The sequence below is a fragment of the Barbatula barbatula genome, assembly GCF_947034865.1.
Source record: "Barbatula barbatula genome assembly, chromosome: 3".
Classification (NCBI taxonomy): Eukaryota; Metazoa; Chordata; class Actinopteri; order Cypriniformes; family Nemacheilidae; genus Barbatula; species Barbatula barbatula.
Window position 1 is genome coordinate 23872786 of NC_136764.1, and position 20779 is coordinate 23893564.

The 20779-nt window shown below is 42.0% G+C and overlaps 1 protein-coding gene across 4 annotated transcripts in view; it reads left to right on the forward strand.

Moving 5' to 3' along the window:
• Positions 1 to 4649: 4649 nt before the first annotated feature.
• Positions 4650 to 20779, forward strand: part of rnf220a (ring finger protein 220a) — a 111553-nt gene continuing 95423 nt past the window's right edge. For all 4 annotated transcript variants that reach the window (XM_079451571.1, XM_079451572.1, XM_079451573.1 and 1 more), the window contains exons 1-2: positions 4650 to 4964; positions 13651 to 14474. In XM_079451571.1, the coding sequence (XP_079307697.1) occupies positions 13829 to 14474 (646 nt within the window). In that variant the 5' untranslated portion in view covers positions 4650 to 4964; positions 13651 to 13828. The remainder of the gene's footprint in view (positions 4965 to 13650; positions 14475 to 20779) is intronic.

The following is a 20779-nucleotide window of genomic DNA, read 5'->3' on the forward strand; positions in this document are numbered from 1 at the left end:
CCGCTTGGCAGACATAAAAGACAAGCTTTTCCTTTCAGAGCCAAATAAAGGGACACAAAGTGGACATCACATTGAATCATGCTCACAGTCAGAGGTGGCAGCTCTGCGTGCCGTGGAGCAATCTCCCTCGCTCAGGGCGTGCTTATAATCCTAGCGGAAACCGCGGAGCTGATGCGACACAAAGCCCCTTGTTTCGCTCTTGGATGTACAGGTTTGGTTTAACAAGATATTAGAGAGCTGGAAAATCACCAGGCGCATAAACCCTTCAGCGACGCGGAAATACTCTTGTTTTTAGCTATCTTAGTAGACTGTTTCCTCAAATAGAGTTATTCAAGGACAGCCCGTTTTTTAAATACAGCCTCCGACACCCTTTGCCAGGCGACCTTAAAGCATTTGCGACAGACATCTGATAAGGCAATTAGTGTAATATATTGTCTTGATTTGATTCATATTAGCCTCACTTGATTTACTGCGCACCGTCTGCAGAAGAGCTAAGATGCAGACGGCATGAGTTGATTTAAATGGCTTTCTATGGGCGCTGGAAGTGTATCCCAGAGTCCTGTCAGAAGGTGCTGTGCCGTGGTTGTTGGCGACGAGGCGGTGCCATGAACTGCCATCCAAAGTGGCAGCTGATAATCCAAATGCAATATGACGGCCGACCATAGAAGTGTCTCATCAGATAAAGCCTCACCTCACTATCTGCTATTGCTCTTTTTAACTCGGCGCCAATGGGGTCATTTGGCATCAAAGTTTGAGTTGATTTGTAGTTTTCTTCCTTAATTATTTGTAGAGTATTGCATAAAAACACACACATTTAGATTTTAGGCAACGAAATGGTGCTAACGCAAATCTCGGGTCCTTGACCAAACAGGGTCGATTCAGATTTACATCACACTGTCATATTAATTATGTATGGAAGGATGAATTTATGGCCCTTTCTGGCAAGCTTTTAAATCGGAATGGCCAAATATTGAGATTCTAGCGCTGTGCTTTTAAATCACTCCTTGATTTGTCTCTGTTTGTCAGTGTGTCTGTGCTTCAGGTCATGAGTGGCATTTGCTTGTGTGGCCCCTAATTGCTGAGTCTCAGTCAGACGGATGAGTGTTGATGCCTGGCACTGAAAATAGGGTTGTGTGTTTGTTTATTTGTGTGTGTGACAGTAACACCGCTGATAAAATAATTGTTACAGGAACATGGATCGCAAAACATTATCACTCAAGCTAAGAATAGAATTTGCTGTATTATACCTTATATACCCTCTCATACTGTGCCTGGCATTTAAACTTTTAGTTTTATAATATACATGTTGTTATGTAGGTTTTTATATATTATAGAAATTATAATTGCACCAATTTTTTTTTTAAATAGGACTTAATAAGGGTTAAAGGTATAGTTCACCCAAAAAGGAAATTTCTGTCATCATTTTCTCACCCTATTGTCATTTCAAACCTGTATGACTTTCTTTCCTTCTGCAGAACACAAAAGAAGATATTTTGAAGAGTGTTGGTAACCAAACAATGGCGATACACTTCTATTGTATAGACACGAAACCAATGGAAGTCAATGGGTGTCATAGTTTGGTTATCAACATTATTTAAAATTTTGTGTTCTGCAGAAGAAAGCAAGTCATACAGGTATGAAATGACAAACGGGTATGTGATGACTGAATCGTCATTTTTGGCTGAACTATCCCTTTAAAGGAAACAGATTCACTTGTAATTGTTAATAAAAAATGGGATGCAGATTGGTTGGCGTCGAAATCCGATGTCAGCCACTATGCATATGGTCCTGTTATAGAGCCACGTCACTTATTTCCTCCTCCGCACGGCCAGATCTACCGTTCGGTTTCTTAACAACGCTGGCTGTATCATTTCCCAACTAATGGAGCAGCAAATGGGATAACAAGGCCCTCTAGATTTGTGGGCTGTCTCTGAAATTAGCACATTTACGAGCTCTGTCTAAATTAAACAAATCATTGATTTTATGTGAGGAAGTTATAGCACCATATTCTGTAGCTGAGTCTTGGAGGAACTTGAGAGCGATCGGGCTTGTCTGCTTGCATCTTCGTACCTGATGCTATTTCCTGTTGAGAGAGAAGAGTAACAGCCCCCCTCCTTCTCCCCCAGGTACCGCACCACCAAGGGGAAACAAAGCCGCAGCTCCTCAAACGAGCGAGAGCTACGTGTCCCCCTGTTGGAGTACGACACACGCCGGGCCCTGCCTTTAGTTAAATATGAAAGCGGCGCGCCTGCGTGCGTGTGTGTGTTTGGAGAGAGTGTCTACCAGGACTCACAGAATCAGCTGCAGAGCCATTTTTAGAGCTCTCTCTTTTCTTTTTCTCTCCCCGTTGCCTTTGATCACATAGCACTGTCTACAGTATGAATGCCTCTGTTCTTTTGTGTGTGTGTGTGTGTGTGTGTGTGTGTGTGTGTGTATATATAGAGACATTGCAGTAGACTCTGGTGATCCGCTGAGCGTGATGGCTGTCCTCCGGTTCAGATTTAGATAAGACGAGGGGCCTTGTACAGTTCTGGTTAAAACAAGCCGCTCAGCCCGGTTCAGCTCCCCGTGCTGGGGAAAGAGTTCAGAGTAAGAGAAATTTAATGAGTATTTTTCGCAGGAGTCTCACAGCCTTTCCGCCGTTGTCTTTTGTAAGCTTTTAACTCTACAACATTTGTCAATGGATCATTATCAAATCATCCTGATGTGTCTGTTTCTGAAGTGCTGCTGTTATGTGTCAGATTATGTTTGTTTTTCCCAGGTGAAGTTTGATCCACATGTTCTGATTCTGTTATCTTATTACCATCTGTCATTTCCATTTCCTGTTTTGCTTTTCCATCCTCAGTTTTCTTCGTTCAATCTTTCCTTCTCTCGTCCTTTTTTAATTCATTTATTTTTACAGGCTCAGCGACGAAGGCGTATCTTGGGTTAAGAATGCAGCATTTAATTTCCCAGCTCTTAGCGTGAGCACTTCTAAAGCTAAGTGACAGAAATGAATAGCCATGTGATGCACGGGGCTGACATATGCTAATGAGGAATGCGTGCTAAGGCTCTATTGTGTGGGACATCTCACTATAAGTCGTCTGGTACCCGTTTCACTGCAACCACAGATGTACAGGTAATAATTAAGACCTGACTGATGTGTCGAAAAAGATGTCTCTGTTATTACAACGGTCATCCTCCTCCAAACACCATGTGCCCCAATTACTTCCTTGCCCTGAATTTAAGAGACAGACAAAATCACTCAATATAATTGTGATGTTTAACAGAAGATTTGAGCTTTTTTAATCAATCAAAAATAAATGTTTTAGTTAAATACATTTAGAAAACATTTAAACAAAATAACACTTGTAAAATGAGGATAACATTTCAGTGCCTTTTATCCATATTTCCCCTATATTTATATAGCCTACTGGCAAAGTAGGTTGCCTCTAAAACTTGCATTAAAACTTACATCAAACCGGTAATGTTTCTATCATCAAGAGATCATTTACACTCGGATGAAGCTCTCTGGCTGCCTCAACTTTTATATCAACTGTAGCGTAGACTTATAAATGTCCCAGCTTTACTTATAATGGATTCAATCAAGCCACAGTAATATGTTTTGTTATTTGATACAGTCCAGAGAGAATGTAAAATAATTTCAATCGAATCAGGGGGCTCTGGAAATGGAGGAGAGGATTTCTGCTTAAGCCCGGTAAAAAGAGCTGTCATCAAAGCACTTCACCAATCCACACCAGTCCATTTAGAGACATGTTAAGAGACTGAGGCCTGAAATTTGATTTTGAATGGAAAGGGACCTTGGACATGGATGGGTCTTTTCCTCCTCTGTTTCCCTGATGCTTTAACGGAGGTCATTAGCAATACAAGAGAGTGCTAATGTAATGCAGTAATGCACATATGTATGCTGCTGCCTTACCATCACCCCAACATTACACTCTCCCAACCATTACTGTGTGGCCGTCTTAACTAAACTTAAAGTGAGGTTTAGTATAAATAAAAATAAAAACATACTTTAGGTTATATATGTGAAGTTGCGCTTTTTTGCTCGTTTGAAACGGCGTGCAGTTCCAGCTGTGTCCAGCAGGTGGACTTTATTGTCTGCGTGTTGTGTCAGGTGGACGCCAAAGTCACATATAGGATCCTTACTCTTTAAAAAAACATATCAATGTATAATTTATCTCAGATAAAGCTTTCATAAACGTCCGCAAAGCGTTAAATTTCAGGTCAATTCGCGCGTTTAAAACAACGTGTTCAGTACTTTTTTTCTCCGTTAGACAAATGTTCCCAAGATACGCAACAGCTCTTTCCACACATCAGCAGCAAATACATTACTGAAACTTTTGACATCATATATAAAGAACTTAAAAAGTGAAGTACGACATACGGAAAAATAAAGGCAGGCTAAACTGTGCGCGTATGAAGAGAATGAACGCAGCCACGGGACGCTCGAGACTTACCTATTTCTGTAAAGATCTCGCACATTGTTAGCACGTCTTTTGTTTTGCCGTGGACTTCATTTCCCAAGTCGTCTAAACGGTGAAGAGAGAGGATAATTCATTCCGTGCTCACAAATCAGCCCATGAGATCCCCCACGGGAGCGTGGAAAGGGGGGTCAGGGTCTCAGCCGAGCAGAGAGAATGAATGTCAGTCAATGAGCGAACCTGGCGCTGAGCGGCAGCACTGCACCTCCAACACCGTTTCCACCTCTGATCAAATCTCTGCCTATCGTCTCTAGTTTGCCACTGAACTCAGATTCGCTCTCATCGGTACATGCAACTGATACAACTCTCAACACGCGACGCGACCCGGGAACTGTGTATCACGCGCGGCGACCGTCTCGCGTTCTTTGCCCGAGGTGCGACTCTACTTGGCTTCTCCGCTGCTTTCGCTCGCCGGTTTCCAAAAGTTTCGTCTGTGGGCATAAAAGGACAACGTAAACCTCCCAAAGGATTTTAAACAACGTAAGTGCTCCGCTTGTCTTGACAGAGATTGTTTTTGTGATCCGGAACTTGCCGCGTCTAACATTTACACGTAAAACCTGTGATCTGTGTAAACGCGCCCTAACGTGGCCATCTCTTTCTTCAGGCGTTGTTATTATCGTTGCTTGTCATGTTTTTGTAGGGAAACAGAGTTAAGCGCAAAACGAGGATGCGCGACTTTATGAATATCCCCTTGGCGCATTTCTGGTTCTCGTATCAGATGTTTCGCGATGACTTGATTGCGGCGCTTATTTTAGTGACTGTCTTTAAGGAGCGCTGACGCTTTGAGCGTGGACAAGTTGCCGAACTCCCAAACATTGTTTCTAGCTTACTTTGGTTTGACTTTCGCATCAGTTCTTCGCGTTAAAGTTGGTCGAAATTTTATTTTGACCTCTGCGAACTGGAACGTGCGCATCCATTCGTCCGAGAGGGTTGCAAACTCGCGCAGAGGTATGTAACGTGCAACTGTGTAATTATTGCTATCGTATGGAGATCAATCGTATGGCAACAAGGACATGAAATGCTTTGTTTTGTAACATGCCGGCGAACACAAAGTGTGTAAACAAAGGCAGCTATTTTTTCCAGCTGAGTTTAACTCGGTTTGCTCTCTCTTTGGTGTTGATTCGTGGGAATTTGGACAAGTCGGTGGAATACTGTTATTTTGGGGTTAATACAACTAAACGTGTTGTTGTGTGTTAAACTTGATGTTATGATGCCCGTGATGATGTATGCCTGTCTGTGGTCGCCCACGAATATATATATATATATATATATATATATATATATATATATATATATATATATATATATATATATATATATATATATTTACATAGAGAGATTTAATGCCGTTGTCTGATGTTTAGTAGTTAACATTATTAAAGTAGTAACATACGAATCTTATTGATGTTTTACCACCTGCCTGAATAGTTTATCTGCTTTCCTATACGGTCTTCTAAGTAATTTGTGACTGGTAGTGGACGTGAGAACTGCTCCTGTGCGAGGAGATTTTACTATAGCATTTATAGTCCTCTCCATTTATGGTCTGCAATCAGACCTGGAATTAATGCGCACGAGACCAATGTTGCGGGTCATTTATATTTTCTACTAAAGCCACAATAGACTGTTGGCCTGCGCAACACTCTTGTTTTTTCCTCTTAACGCATATACGTGTTCATTGAAAAAGAAATGTTTAGGTCTAAATGAATCTGTCAACGGCCATTGCTAAATAAGAAAACTAGGCCTATCCAAAGCAACTACAACGCTTGTATAGACGAAGGTTGATCAAATCCTTTCATCAAGGAAACACCTGTTTATTATGGGTCACTACAGTCTGCACTACAGAAATTATTGTGTTTCTCCCCGTGTCATAAATTAATATCATTTTTAAGGAAAAACTCTATCCGTGGTGTTTAAAGCCTACAGAGTTTTTGTGCCATAGGTCGAGTTGCTTACTCAGACTTTTTTGATAGTCTAAAACAAAATTTGTATAAAATAACACATTGAAACAAATGCGTTGTTTAAAAAATAACAATGCATTGTTTTATTTGAAAAAAGACAAACAATGGCATTAAAACACTTGTCACTATATCTTTTTTATTTTGCGTAATATTATGTTTACGTTTTATAGATTTATTGAATCACATAATTTCAGATAAGTGTTAGAGTGGAGCTGCTCACTATAGCTTGTATTTCTGTCTTCTTAGCAGTCACATTAATTATTTAGATTTTGGATAACAGGACACACGCGTTATTAAATACATAGATTCGTTCATTTAACACCTCTCAATTTGTGAACCTTGAATTGTACATTGCAAAAGGTAATTTATGAGCTCATTCTTTTTTATTATTTTTATTGTTCATTTTTTAACGTTTATCAATAATGTTTATTAAGCACGAGACTACTTTAAGCTGTATAATTGTGAATGTATTGTAATGACTTGTTGGTAAAGTTATATTTCAGGCTGTATTTAAACTAAAAAACGGATGCAATGTTCCCAATTGATGCAATCAAATAAAATTCGTTTAATACGCATTTTTACAGCTCAGAAACGCACTATAGCCCACTTATCTATACGCGCTTTCTTTCAGACAGCGATGCAGTCCAAACCATCCATCACGGTTACACTCTTTATTTAGTTGATATTTCACCGTAGACGTTTCGTCCTAAATCTCAATTATTACATTTGATTTTTCATTGCGCTGTGTTGGATGGGCACTTAAATATTTAAACAGTAACATTAAGTTTAATGTGTTCTTAATCTTAGAAATATTATGTAATGAAATTATGGCCCTCAAAGGTTACACTGTCTTCTAAAATAAACGCATTAATTGATAGTTGAACTGGAACAAATAGAGCCAAACTCGTTTGAGAGATTCATTTGGGCTAACTCATGAGAAAAATGTCAGGGAAAGCACAGGTACGGAACCTCGTATGTAATATTTAGCTACTTATATAAATATAATGTAGTGCATATCGAGTTCGTGTTATGAGTAATTCGTTTAAATTCTAATTATACTGGAAAACCTTATTTACAAATCTTTTATATGTATAAATAGTTTACGCGAATTAAACTCGTATTTCTTATTTTCATCGATAATTATATAATCATATCAACTTTTGTCTGAATGTCATGAACAGATAAAAACACCGCACCCTGTTGCTCCTTTGAATCTAACGCTCTTAAAGAGCAATTCATTTATTAATTCTGATTTAATCTCACGATAGCTGAAGTTTTTTTTCCCCGTATCAGTTTTGAAACAAGACACAGTCCCGATTGTGAAAGCTGGCGAGAGACAGGCAGCGCTTGACTAGAGGACCGAAGAAAAGTAACAGATGATTTATTCGTCAGCGTTTCGATTTTCAGCCCTGCTTTTTCTTTTCTATCCTTTCAGCGCCGATGTCAGTTGTTATTGCTTCTCATTGATCCCCTTGCAAAGTGAGAAGTGAACTAAAATTAATGTCGATTCCAGTGGCCGGATCAATGGCCAGAGTTATTTTAATCTGGATTTGTGCGCTGCGTGGAATTAAACAAAATCGGAGAGCGAGCAAAAGCGGAATCAAACATTTTCATTCCTGTTAGCAATCTGGAGTGATGCGAGCATCCTTTTCCAAACAGACTGAGGATGAAGGCAGCGACGCTGAGCGTTAAACGGCCGTGTGAAAGTGCTGCGGCTCCAACTTAAAATAATATTCATGCGTGCAGAAGTGAATGGGAAAGTCTTGCTGGTCTGTGTCCCAAAGACAAATCCATCCGACACAGCGCGGTATAATAAATGAAGCATGCGTTTGTCAAACGCACCGGCTCGATTACCCTTTTGTCTGTTCCGTGTTATCGACAAGCGTGCTGTTTCCCAACGAATTAAACTAGAATTAACCCCGTTAACTCGCATGCGCCCGCCCCGGCGCATGTTTATGTTTTCACGTGCTAATAAACACTTCACTGAAAGCTCATTTGTCATGCAGATGGTGGCATGGTATGGTAATTAAAATCATCTACAAATAATAACACTCGTTGAGCACGGCGGAAGGCGAATTTCCTTTAAGCATTTATTTGAAAGCATCCTAAAGCCTCTGGAAATATTTAGACGCGCGTGTGACAAGTGTCTGGGCGGCTGTATAAAGATGAAAATGATCAGGTGTAGTCCTTGCATTGCCTAACTTCACCATGTCCTCTTCCATTATGTTTTGAAGCGTGCAGACACGCCTATTCATGTACCTTTTTATTTAGTTTCGAGGCGGAACATTTGAAATTTTATGGTGAGTGAGATACTTTGTTAGGTAATGCGCCCCAACCGCAGTAATGCCTTTGTATAAAATCTTGTGATGCAGTGAGGTTTTGAATATTTATGATGGGTTTCGTCCTCTCGCACTAAATCTCTGCTTTATATTGTATATAAAGAATGAATTATTATAATTTAATATAAATAATAATAACAATATACCCTTTGTTATTTGATGATTTATTTTATATTTGCCTATCTAACTGGCAGTCATGTTTTATGTCCCGTGGGTTCATGCGCTCGTGTCTACTTACCTTAAAAATGACTTTTCACGGATGCGAATTGATTTATTAATAGAAATTTATATTTTATATTGTCTAAGTCGTGGCCGCAACACCAACTGGGGGTTGACCTGGCGCGTTCTTTTTATTTTGCAACCTAAATATTTTAACAAAAAATTATATTTGGGCTAGTTAATGTCTATCATTTAAGTTTGTTAACTCGTATTATGAATAAAATTCGAATTCTACATTTCACTGCACCAGTGAGTACAAAAGGCTGAACTGACTAAAAATACTGTAACAGTAATGCTAGCTTCTTGTAATTTGTCTTTTTTTATTTACCCTATTGACCATTTTTTGGTGAATTTTAGTGCTGTAGAATAAGTTAATTTTACACCCTCTCCCACAAGGCATTACCAGTGCATTTGCCGGGATCAATAAGAGGCATATATCTATATCTGCTTGTCCGAATGCTGCATGTTGTCTTCCAGCACTATAGTGAGAGACAGCTCACCTGACAATTGAAGATGTTAGAAATGCTGTTGCTTTTATTTGTTTATTTTTAATTTAAGCAACATCTATAAAAAAATATGTAGTCTAATATCTTGTTTAACAAAATGGAATGTTGCATGAAACACGAAAAAAAATTCTACACTGTAATAAAATCATCTTGAATGTTGTGAATCTGATTCTGGAAAACCATGCTAAAATGAGTCTTGTGTTTTATAGGACAAGTTGTTGTCAGTAGGTTTAGTATCAGGCTGCTCTTTTGTTGTGCTTTTGTGTTATATATTATTGAAGAGCCTCTAGTGTGCGCAGCAGTGTTCAAACCAGGCAAAATCAAAACAATGTAAAGTCCACTCTCTCTCTCTCTCTCTCTCTCTCTCTCTCTCTCTCTCTCTCTCTCTCTCTCTCTCTCTCTCTCTCTCTCTCTCTCTCTCAGCATACAATGGCAGGCAGCAGTGGACAGCTGTATGGGTGGAGGGTGGTGGCGGCGTGGCTTCTTTGCAGTCCAGTGCTGGCTCTGAGCACAGAGGATCCAGACACCTTGCAAATAATCTGGGCTTAGTGAGGAATTAGTTGGCTCAGGTGGGTGGGATGAGACAAACAGTCCATCAGCCCCTGAAATGAATAGGGCAGGCAGGACAGGAAACTTTGAAAATCATTTTGTTCACAATGAATCAATGTTCCCCAGAGCCCACCGCAAAGCTTTATTTGAAAAGCAAATCCTCGCTTATTTCAACAGCCCGTGCCGTGTGGCACATTTTGTATGGCGAGAGTAAATTGTGCACATTTTTTGTCTGGGAAAAAAGTTGCGAAAGTTTAGAGGCAGGCCCTCGGTATACTTATGCAGACGATAAGATCCAATAAAGCAGTGATTGATTACCACTATTTATTGCAGAGTTTTATTGTGTGTCATACACTGTGGGGAATTTATTTGTTGATAGTGAACTGGAGTGTTGAGGCACAGCTTGTACTATCATTATTGATTTAGTTAGCTGTATGTCCAAGTGTCATTATCCTTCACTGTGTTCTAACTCTGTCATTAAATCTCACTTTCGCGTCTCCAGAATGCGGGCGTTCATTTTTTTTGTCTCATACCGCAGCTGCTGCACATTATTGAATTGTTCTGTGCAGATTTCATATTGCGAGGGCTTTGATTCTAATTCTGCAGGCTATATTATCTGTGTGGTCCTAAGTTGCAGGCCAGCCGACGGTGAATGACTGTATTTTCAATAATATCGACTGTCTTCCGTCCTTCGGTCCAAAAGCATTTCCTGCGGAATACTAAGTGAGCTGTCCACTGCCGTAGGAGCGTGGCCCAGTCAGTACACGGGGCACTTTAACCCTCACATAACCATCCCCTGACTGACAGGCTGAGAAGAGGCCAGAGCGTCATGCTTCAGAACCTGGTTGTGGATAAACATAAGTTTACCCTCCAGGGTGATTTAAAAACTTAACAAGCTGCAGTGCTCGGAAGACACTTCAGGCAATTGCGTTCGGGAAGTTTTTCAAGAGCAAAGTAGTTAAAGAGTGCTCCATGCGAAGTTCTTTGCTAGTGTCATTTCCTCCGACGTCGTCCGAGGGCTCTCGATTTAAGCAGCTGCACATGTTACAGCCTTCATACAACGTTTTGACAGCGTTGGAAGCGTTTCAGTGAAAGTAAAAAAAGCGTGTGAAATCATTGGCACGGCTTAATTTGGAGCCGCAATTAGCACGAAATCCTTTAGTCGTGCAGATTCTTGTAACCGTTGCCGTTTTTGTCTGCTCAGACGGTTCTAGCCGAGAGTGGCTTTGAGAATGTGTGCTTTCTGAGGCTATTGAATGACAGTTTCTGCCCTGTCCTGTAATAAAATGTAAGAGTGGCACTTTCACGGTTGTCAACAATCTCTAAATATACTGACAGACAGGCAGAGGAGCTGCGTTTTGAGTGACACCCTCCTCCGAAACTTTTGCATTTTCTCTTGCGGCATGGGCAGGCAGTCACATTTGACAGTGGTTTGTTTTCTCTGAGATTGGATTCATTTGCGCTGTTCCCCAGAGCTGCGGAAAGAAAATGTATTGTTGACAACTTCTTATTTGTCTTTGTTGTGTCTCGCAGATATTCCTTTCAGTTTCCTTACATCAGTAACTTTCTGAAAGAAGAGATGTCGCACGTCAGTGTAACTGACACTGGGATAGCATAACAGTGTAATTTGAAAATGCGATGCTAAATTTATCCTGGATCGCTGTAACAATTCAGTGACAGATTTATTTACTCCGTAATCTGTCTCCATTTCTAACGGGTGACAAACGTATCGTAATGAAATTTAATGTAAATGTCTTGAATTAATTTATTATTCCAGCATAATTCTTTAATATTGTAATAATGTATATATTACACAGTTATAATGAAATACCATCCATTTTGGGGTCCTTTGAATTTTCGGATCTTGAATTGACTTCAAAATAGTTGATAAACAAAGCTAAAAGCATCAGGCAATGAGACATTGTGGTTCCCTCCTTTTGACCTCTCCATCTCTCTCTCTCTTTTTCTCGCTCGCTCACACTCTTTGGCGTGTCAGTTTGTGTCAGGCTGACTCCCCGCCCTCTCCGGTTTCTCTGGGATACTGGGTCCTCAGTTTGTGCGTGCCTTCGTGCGTGTGTAGCTGGGGCACCAGGCAGACCGGCCAGCCACAGCAATGATTAGCACGTCTGTACAACACTCAGTCTAGTTATGCCCCCTCTCCTGTGCGCCATTGGGGGGATATCCTGTGTCCTTTTATTGGATTGTCAGTTTCGCACTGCCTGAGTGCGCGGATGGTAATGATAATAAAATTGAAATATCCAGGTACTTATCACTGTATTACCTCGCTATCAAGACCCGGCCGCACTCATTTTTTAGAGGTTATCCGAGGGGAGAGATTCGATACAGTGGCGAAGCTCTGATGAGCGGGAGAGAAAATACGTCGGCGGGGGCTTTTGATGTCGCTACGTTTTCAGGGTGCTATTTTCCCACATTCACTGGGAGAAAAGACAAAACGTAATGTGATTCTCGGGCACCACGCCAGCATCAAGCGGTGTACTGTAACCCATTTTCCACAGACAGGAAACGGCGCGCATTCCCTTAGCATGTATGTGATAATGTAAAGCTCTTTTTACTGCCCCGCGGTATGTGTGTGCAGATCGAGTTTTAAAATTGATTCGAATGAGTGTTCTGGACAGCTGATATCTGTAAAAATGCCCTGATAAATTCCCCAGGAGTTTCTTTGATGCAGTCTGATATTCTGTGTGGCATTTGAAATGGCCCTACCGTGACACCGGTCTAAAGGCCCATCCATTCGAATTACTCTGAACTGTGGGACCTGTTCTCCAGATCGGATTAAATCCTGTTTACCCTGTGCTTAACCGACATATTGCCCTTTTGTATTTTACAATGTTTCACAATTATCTTTACCCCTATTTAATGATGCAAATTGTAAAAAATTGTCAGTTTCACCTACTGTAGCTCAATTGGAAAAGCATTGCATTAGCAACACAAAGGTCATGGGTTTGATTCCCAAGATACTAATGAAATTTGCTAAATATGAACAAAACTTGAATGGACAATCTTAGCGGTTCAGATCGATATTTTCAGCAGAATTATTTGTGAATTTCCTGTCAGTTAAGTGTCTGTTTAACTTGTAATAGAAGACCACGTTCAGGTCACCCACAAGGGATCGAGAGTGACATACAGACACACGTGCACGCAAATAGACACAGATTCACTAAAACGCTTCTCATTAAATCTGCTCACACTTTTGCCAATCTGTGAACGTTATCCTCTGGGGCTTTTCGGGCTGTTTGGCTGCAGCTGGGGTCAAGGGGTGAAGTGCGGCTAATTTATTCATTCAGTCAAATTTCCTGTGCAGATGGCAGGCTGATACCATATCAGTATGAGAATCCCATCGGAGGCAGAGGACCAGGGTGTTCACACGAGCAGGGCTGCGTTCTTATCTGATCAGCGCTCTGCTCTTATCTGCCTCAGACGCCGTTCTGCTCCGCACACAGGGAGATGGAGTAAGAGGCTTATATGTGATCTGAACCTCAGATCTGCGGAAGGAAACTTTCTGTTTGGAGAGGGGAAAAGTAGGCAGGAGTTTCTGAGTGGTAATGTAACTTCTGTTCTTCTCGACTTTCTTTAGGTGGAGAACCACTGAGGATGAGCCATCAGTGACCCGATTCTGACCTAGCGTTGACCAAAGAACAGTTTGCACCATTCTGCCCATATCCTTTACCCCCTCTCTCTTCTCTCCACCCCTTCCCCACACCCCTCTGTTTTCACCCCTAACCCCCCCACCCAACCCCAGCCCAATCACCAAAATGGACTTGCACCGGGCGGCTTTCAAAATGGAGAGCTCCTCCTACCTGCCCAACCCATTGGCATCCCCAGCACTGATGGTGTTGGCATCGACGGCGGAGGCCAGCCGTGACGCCTCCATCCCCTGCCAGCAGCCTCGCCCGTTTGGCGTGCCAGTGTCTGTGGAGAAGGACGTTCACCTCCCCTTCAACAACGGCTCCTACACCTTCGCCTCCATGTACCATCGGCAGGGCGCCGTACCGCCAGGCTTCCCCAACAGGGACTTTCCACATTCCCTCCTTCATCTCCACCACCAGTTCGCCCCACCCAATCTGGACTGCTCCCCCATAAGCATGCTCAACCACAGTGGTGTTGGAGCCTTCAGGCCCTTCACCTCCCCACCAGAGGACCGTGATGGAGGAGGAGGATATCAGTCCGCCTTCACCCCTGCCAAACGGCTAAAGGGTTGCCTGGAGGCCGATGCCTCTCCGCACCTGCGATACTCGGACGCAGAAGGGAAAGAGTATGACTTCGGTGGCGGTCAGATTCCCTCAAGTTCGCCAAGTGCTCTCAAAGCAGTGGAAGACGCTGGGAAGAAGATCTTCGCGTTGTCAGGCCTGCTGTCGGACCGGGAGACCTCGTCCAGCCCTGAAGATCGTATTGAGCGCTGTGAGTACCCTTTTACTTTTATACAAAGTGTGCTATTAAGGTAAAGTGACTGGAGTAGATAATAACATCAGCTATTTACATTCGGTCACTTCTTGCGTTTAACTGATCAGATAAAGAGAGTCCCTATCACTTAAGTTGAACCACTTTAGGAGGTCAAGATGGATGAAGTACCCCTTTAGATCTCAAAACCTTTTTAGTTTGAGTGAACAAATCTTATAATATATTTGTTTGTATTCATCTTTGTTTTTCTGTATTTATTGTTTATTTTTTGCTGGCATTATTTGCTGGCTGTTTTTATGTCAGATACTTTCTCTAATGTGTGACACATGCCCACTAGGTTTAACTATACAAGAAAAAAAGGAAGGAAAAATAAGCTTTAAAGAAACTAAATCATTTATCCAGTGTATTTAACAGAATAAGTTGAATTATTAGAAACAAAAAGCTCAAAGCAGTATGTTATTTCAACAAATATTGTTACTGGGCTTATCCTATACATTTCTTGCAGTGATATTTTATCCCTGTAATGTAGAGCGTGTGTCACACGTCACATGTCAAACTGTTGGGTGAATGTTTAGAGAGTGTGCCCTACTGGTCCTGCCGTGCAGATAAATTCCACAGATAAAACTCATAAATGAAATGGAGGTTTCTCTAGGGCGACAGTGTGTGTGTGCTTGTGAAGGTGAGGAAATGGGAAATGTGTGCACGGGTTCATAAGACCTCTGCCGATCGGAAGCCCAGTGGTATTACTGTAGTAATCCAACCTGACCCCTCTAACTCAAATACATTTCCAAATACAAGTCCTAGTGAAAACATAGCATGCACTGTTTTGCCAACCTGTTTTTGCCACTCTCCCATTACTGGATGTGAGACGTATTTATTATTTTATTATTTATTTGTTTTGCGGGTGAATTTGATTTGAGCAGAGCAAACTTGCTATGTGATCAGCCCAACCCAGACATATGTGATCACTTTTCTAAATGATAGATTTTAGATTACCGAAATTGTTATTATTTATTAATTTAGACCATTCTAATCATGTCCTTAAATCATTTATTTGGCATTTTAAGGATGAAAGTAAACATTATTGAAGCATTATTTCAACTGAGAATATGTTTGTCTTTACTGTGTAAATCCTCATTACTGTTGATTGTAAATGTAGGGTTTCAGGTCATGCTGGATTCTGCCTCTTCTGTTTCTTTATCTTTTGCTCTCCCACGTCTTTTCTTTTCTGTTTCTTGGTTTATGTCATTTTTCTTTAATCCCACTCTACTATACAGTTTACTCAACACATTAATTTGTTCTTCATCCCTTTTTATGTGCGCAAATTAAAATGTTGCATTTCTAATTCATCTAAATTATTTTCGTTTTCAGATTTTCTTTTTCCAAATTTTTTGAATAAAAGAATAGATGATAGAATAAAAATTAAATACAAATTAAAATAGATGGAAGAATTTTCTAATTAAATGAAAATCTTTTTCCTCACTCAATTTCTCTTTCTTTTGAGTGTAATAAAGAGGCCCAAACAGCAGGAAAAAGGTGAGAGGGCTGTAAGAAAGGTAGAGGGAAAGATGGAAGCACCCTTGATCGAACAGATGAGAGACAAGGGCGGCGAGCTGAGACTGATCCGATAAAAACAGCAGCGCGCAGGCTGGGAGGAGCGTGAATGACACCCAACAAGAAACGGTAGAGGAAGGCGAGAGTGAGCGATAGGAAGAGAGGCAGACTAGAGGAAACCGTGTCCAGTATCTCATCTAGAATTTCCCCTCCGAGGGGGTCTCGTTTGAGAGCGCTCTTTAAGACTTCCACCGCCGCGCTTTTGAACCGCCGGCCGTACAGGAAGCGGCGATACAGTGCTGGCCTGTTCTGGTAGAGGGATTTTAACACCTTCACCCTCAACTCAGATTAAGCACAGATAGCGGCTCTCGAGGGCCTATCCAGGTATAATCCGAGTCTCTCAATGGGCTGTAATCTGACATTCATACTATCAGATAAGAAGAGCAACGGCTTCTCTTGCAGAAATGAGAGGGGATTAGGATGGCGGAAAGGATGGGAATGCTTCGGTCTCCTCTCTGTGGAGAGTGGGAGAGTTTTAAAATACAATGATTTAGAGGCACTTTTGCCTTCTCAGTCTCTGCCTCTCTCGATCTCTTTCTCTCTCTTTTGAAGCTGAATCTAATTAGATTAAACCGTAGGCCCACCAAGGGCTCTAATGCAATTGAATTTCCAGCAGTGTTGTAGAAGAGACTTAAATTGGGTTCCCCTTGACTGGGTATCATGCTACTGGCTGTCAGGAGCTCTGTCCTCTCTCTGGGTGTTAAGCTCCAAATCTGCACTGTACTGCAGTCGCTGTGAGTCTCAGCCTGTATGCTGATGAGCAGTAAAGCCCGGCATGAAGTCATGACACAGTTCCTGTCGACAGTCTCTGTTGGTAAATCCTATATATAGCTCACGGTTTGTCCACAGAGTTACATTATTACATCTTTTTTCAGTTCATGTGCAACTATGCGTTGTTTAGAGTTTGTTTAAAATGTGGTCGCTTGATATTGTCCACAACTATTGTAGAAACAAATTTATTAAATATATAGACAGGAAAGTTCACTGTACAAATGTTTACGCTTTAAGTTAGATGAATTATTATATTGTATATAAATACATTTAAATAGCTCAACTTATTTTGATGAGTAGCAGAAATGTAGAGACATTGACAAAATTTTAAATAAATTGGAATTACTTTTAAAAAACAATTTGAAGTTAAAATGTTTCACAGGCCGTAAAATGTTTCATGGTGTTTCCTTTTAATATTTTAATTTTGATAAATTATAATGACTATACACTAGTAATTATTTAATATTAAATTCTATTATATTGAGTATTGTGTGTGTGTGTTCAGGTGTGTTGACGTGTTCATTTCCCGGTATGTGTGCGTGACATCTGGAGCTTGCTTGTTTCTTCTCTCGCACACATTAGCACGAACCGCGCACTGAACCTGACCCAACACAAGCTTGTGTGTGTGAGAAGTGTGAAATAAACAAAGAGAGACCAAGACAGTGTCTTCCAAACTCTGTGTGAGAGGAAGAAAAAATAAGACACGAGGAGAGAAAAGGTCTTCGTAGGAGAAATGGCTTGGAAAGGAAAGAGCGAGATGAAAGAAAGATAAAAATAATAAAAGGCAGGGGATGAGCAATCAGGAGCGCTGTGAGCTGAAACGCAGACTGCAGCTGCCTTCCTGAGCAGCTGAAATAAAGGGGAAAAAATTCTTAAGACAACAGAGCGCACGGGCTTCCTTCCTGACGTGACCGGCTCGTGAGCCATGTGGGCCTGTCTTCATAAATCCCTGCTGATTTATGGGCAACTGGGTGGCTGGCAGGTCCACGCTTAACCCCCACCGCCCCAGCGGCGAGTCACCCGGCTTTGAGTCGCCCGTCCTACCCCATCGAGCTGCACGTTTCTAGGCGTTCTCGTTCCGAACTTCAAATTATTTCTACTCGGGTCGATATAGAGCGCAGATTATAGCGCACATCAACACATGTTAAAAGATTCTCCTGGTCCTCCCTGACGAGTCAGAGCGTCAGTCACAAGGATATATTGTTACAACGGCAAACCTGGCAGGGCTTGTCCTTTAATTTACACGGCTGCTGAGCAGTAGCACGGAGATGTATTGTGTTAGCTTGCATAGTTATTTTTGCCTTGCATCTCCCTGTCTCTGCCGAGCTTTGTTGTCGCCCGTCAGCCGCTGGGCTCGAGCCTTTAATTATTCGCCAGTTTCTGTTTCTATCTCCAGCTCTCTCTTCCTCCTCACTCCCTACACCGCCTGCGTGATTGATTCTTGTTTTCATGTTTTCGATTGGGCCGCGCAGATCTGTCAGAGTGTGTAGTTATTCCGCCGTCTTTTCCCTTTCAAAAGCTCCAAAGAGCCGTGCACACTGACAGCTGTTAAAACACACAGTTGGTTTTTTTTTGTAGGAGAGCAGATGTCAGTTGCGTGTTTGTGTGTGTTTTTCTTTTGGTTGTATTGAAACTTTGGGAAACGGTTGCGGTGGAAGTGGCAAATCGCAAGTGCCAAGCTCTGGGGGCATCATAATAAAAACTGGTATTATAGAACAAAAAAAAACACACAAGGTATTGGAGAAATATATTTTAAGACAGAACATTTATTTGTTTTCATGTCGGTAGTCATGTTTTCTATGTGCTGCTTAAAATGCGATATTCTCCAACTTGCCAAATTAAACGGGCAAACAATACAGCCACGTTGGGTGTTTATGCCCCAGTGCATTCTGGGAAATAGCGAATAAGACTGAGCATTTTTTTAGCTTATGACTATTTGAACATTAGCAGTTAAACCACATGAAATGTGACAGTGAAAAGGTATACAAAGCAGACACTGGTGTCGCCATTTTCTGGCAGGTGAAGAGTTAAGATCGACATTGTCATTCCAGTAAAAATCCCCCATCCTACCGTTCTGGTTCCTGCGCTCTCTCTCTCTTTCTCTGTCACGGTCTAGTGGTGAGGTTAAGTTAAGTAAGAGTGTTCTAATAATTAGGCTGCAGGATGGCTGCTCGTCTGTGCTTACCCAGATGTTAAAAGGCTTGTCCTCTCATGTTGCCTCCCTGTCAGTACCCCCACCCTGCATCCATCCATCCCTCCCTGTCTTTTGTGTCCTTTGCTTTCTTTACTGATCCTGTATTGCTTCTCTCAGCTGAAGCAACATTTTATCTTCTTCTTAAAAGACAAAAAATTGGTTCACAATCATATCTCTATTATTTTGGAAGGACACACGTGGCATTACATTGAGTTCTGTTGGATACCTGAATCATACGCAATCTCCATTAAGTCCCCTAAACTAACCTGTAAGCAATACAGTTTCATATTGAACTACAGAAGAGCTGTACTTCTTGTCAGTTACACCCCTCCCAGTCACTTTTGGCAAAAGACAGCAGGTGTCAGTGCAGCGGGCTGTGGCTGTGTGCAGCCGCTACGTAAGGGAGCTCCGGGCCGGGCCATTGTTGCGGCATGATGCAGATCAAGGATTAGCGCTTCCTGCCCAAGCTTTGTTGGCAGGGCCACTTGAATTGCATGGACACAGGCTGGTGTGTGTGTGCGGACCGCTAGAGCCACTGTTAGGGAAATGAACAGGGGAAATGAGATTAGAGCATGCATCCTCTGCAGACAAACACCTGGAATGACAGTGAAGTGACGTAATATTCATGTAGTGTACGGTGGCTCTTTATTGCCTGACGAACAAAGCGCTTGTTTGCTATGAAATTGTTTATTGCTTTGGTTTATTTGTGGCACAAGAATATTACTTCCATTCACGGATGTGTGCTATTGGCAGATGTGTGCATGGAGCTGTATGGCTGTTCTGTCATACAAACATATGCACCAGACTCTCATGCTCCAGGTCAGACCCGTTCCCATGGCCTGGATGTGGGTCCTGCGGTGATGTCACACTTTGCTATAAAAGCGAGCCGAAAGCAGTCCGCCGAGTCCCATAGAACCGCACAGCTGGTACCAGTTCCGTTCTGCAGACGCCCCAGGGTCACAATACCGCAGCAGCCGTCCATCAGTGCATCCGTGAGTTTAGTTCTGGGCCACTGGTGACCAGGAAGAACCTTCGATCACACTTGAACTCCCCTCCTTTACATCCCAGACTAATGCAGATGTGCCGAAAACATCTTCCCCAGAGTCCTTTAAATAGGTAGGGGATGAAACTTCACTCTCGCTAACAGGTTCACCACCCAGAGCACGGCAGACCCGCCCCAGCCAGCCGGCTCGAACCCCCGTCTCTTGATCCTCTCTCACTCCTTCACTCATCCCCCCGTAATCTAATCTTCTCTCCGTGTGCGGGTGCAGTCTTCTGTGACAGACTTGTTTCCAAAAAGCAGGCTTGGCTAAAGGACACACATATTATATATATATATTTATTGCTTCCCTAAATGTAAATTATTGAACAGGAGTGATTACAGGCTGAGATGCTGGCAGCACAGGGAGTTTTAAGACGGCTGTCAAGGATAAAAACAAAGGTTTGCATGAGAAATGTCTTTAATGTAAGCGTTGCTCCTCTCTCGGTTTTGGAACAGCAGTTAACCACCTCGAGCAGTTTTTTAAGCTGTTGCTTGTTTTCAGGCGCTAACAAACCTCCCAGATCCGCTTTATTACTTCTGAGGGGCCGCGTATGTGTGATCATCGCTCATTACCAATCGTTGAGACCCGGGGCGGAAAAGGCAGTGAGAATCTGCATGGAGACACGGCGCGCTCTTCCAGAATGCCAATAGCCCTCGCACATTAGAAAGTGTTGCCATTTTGTT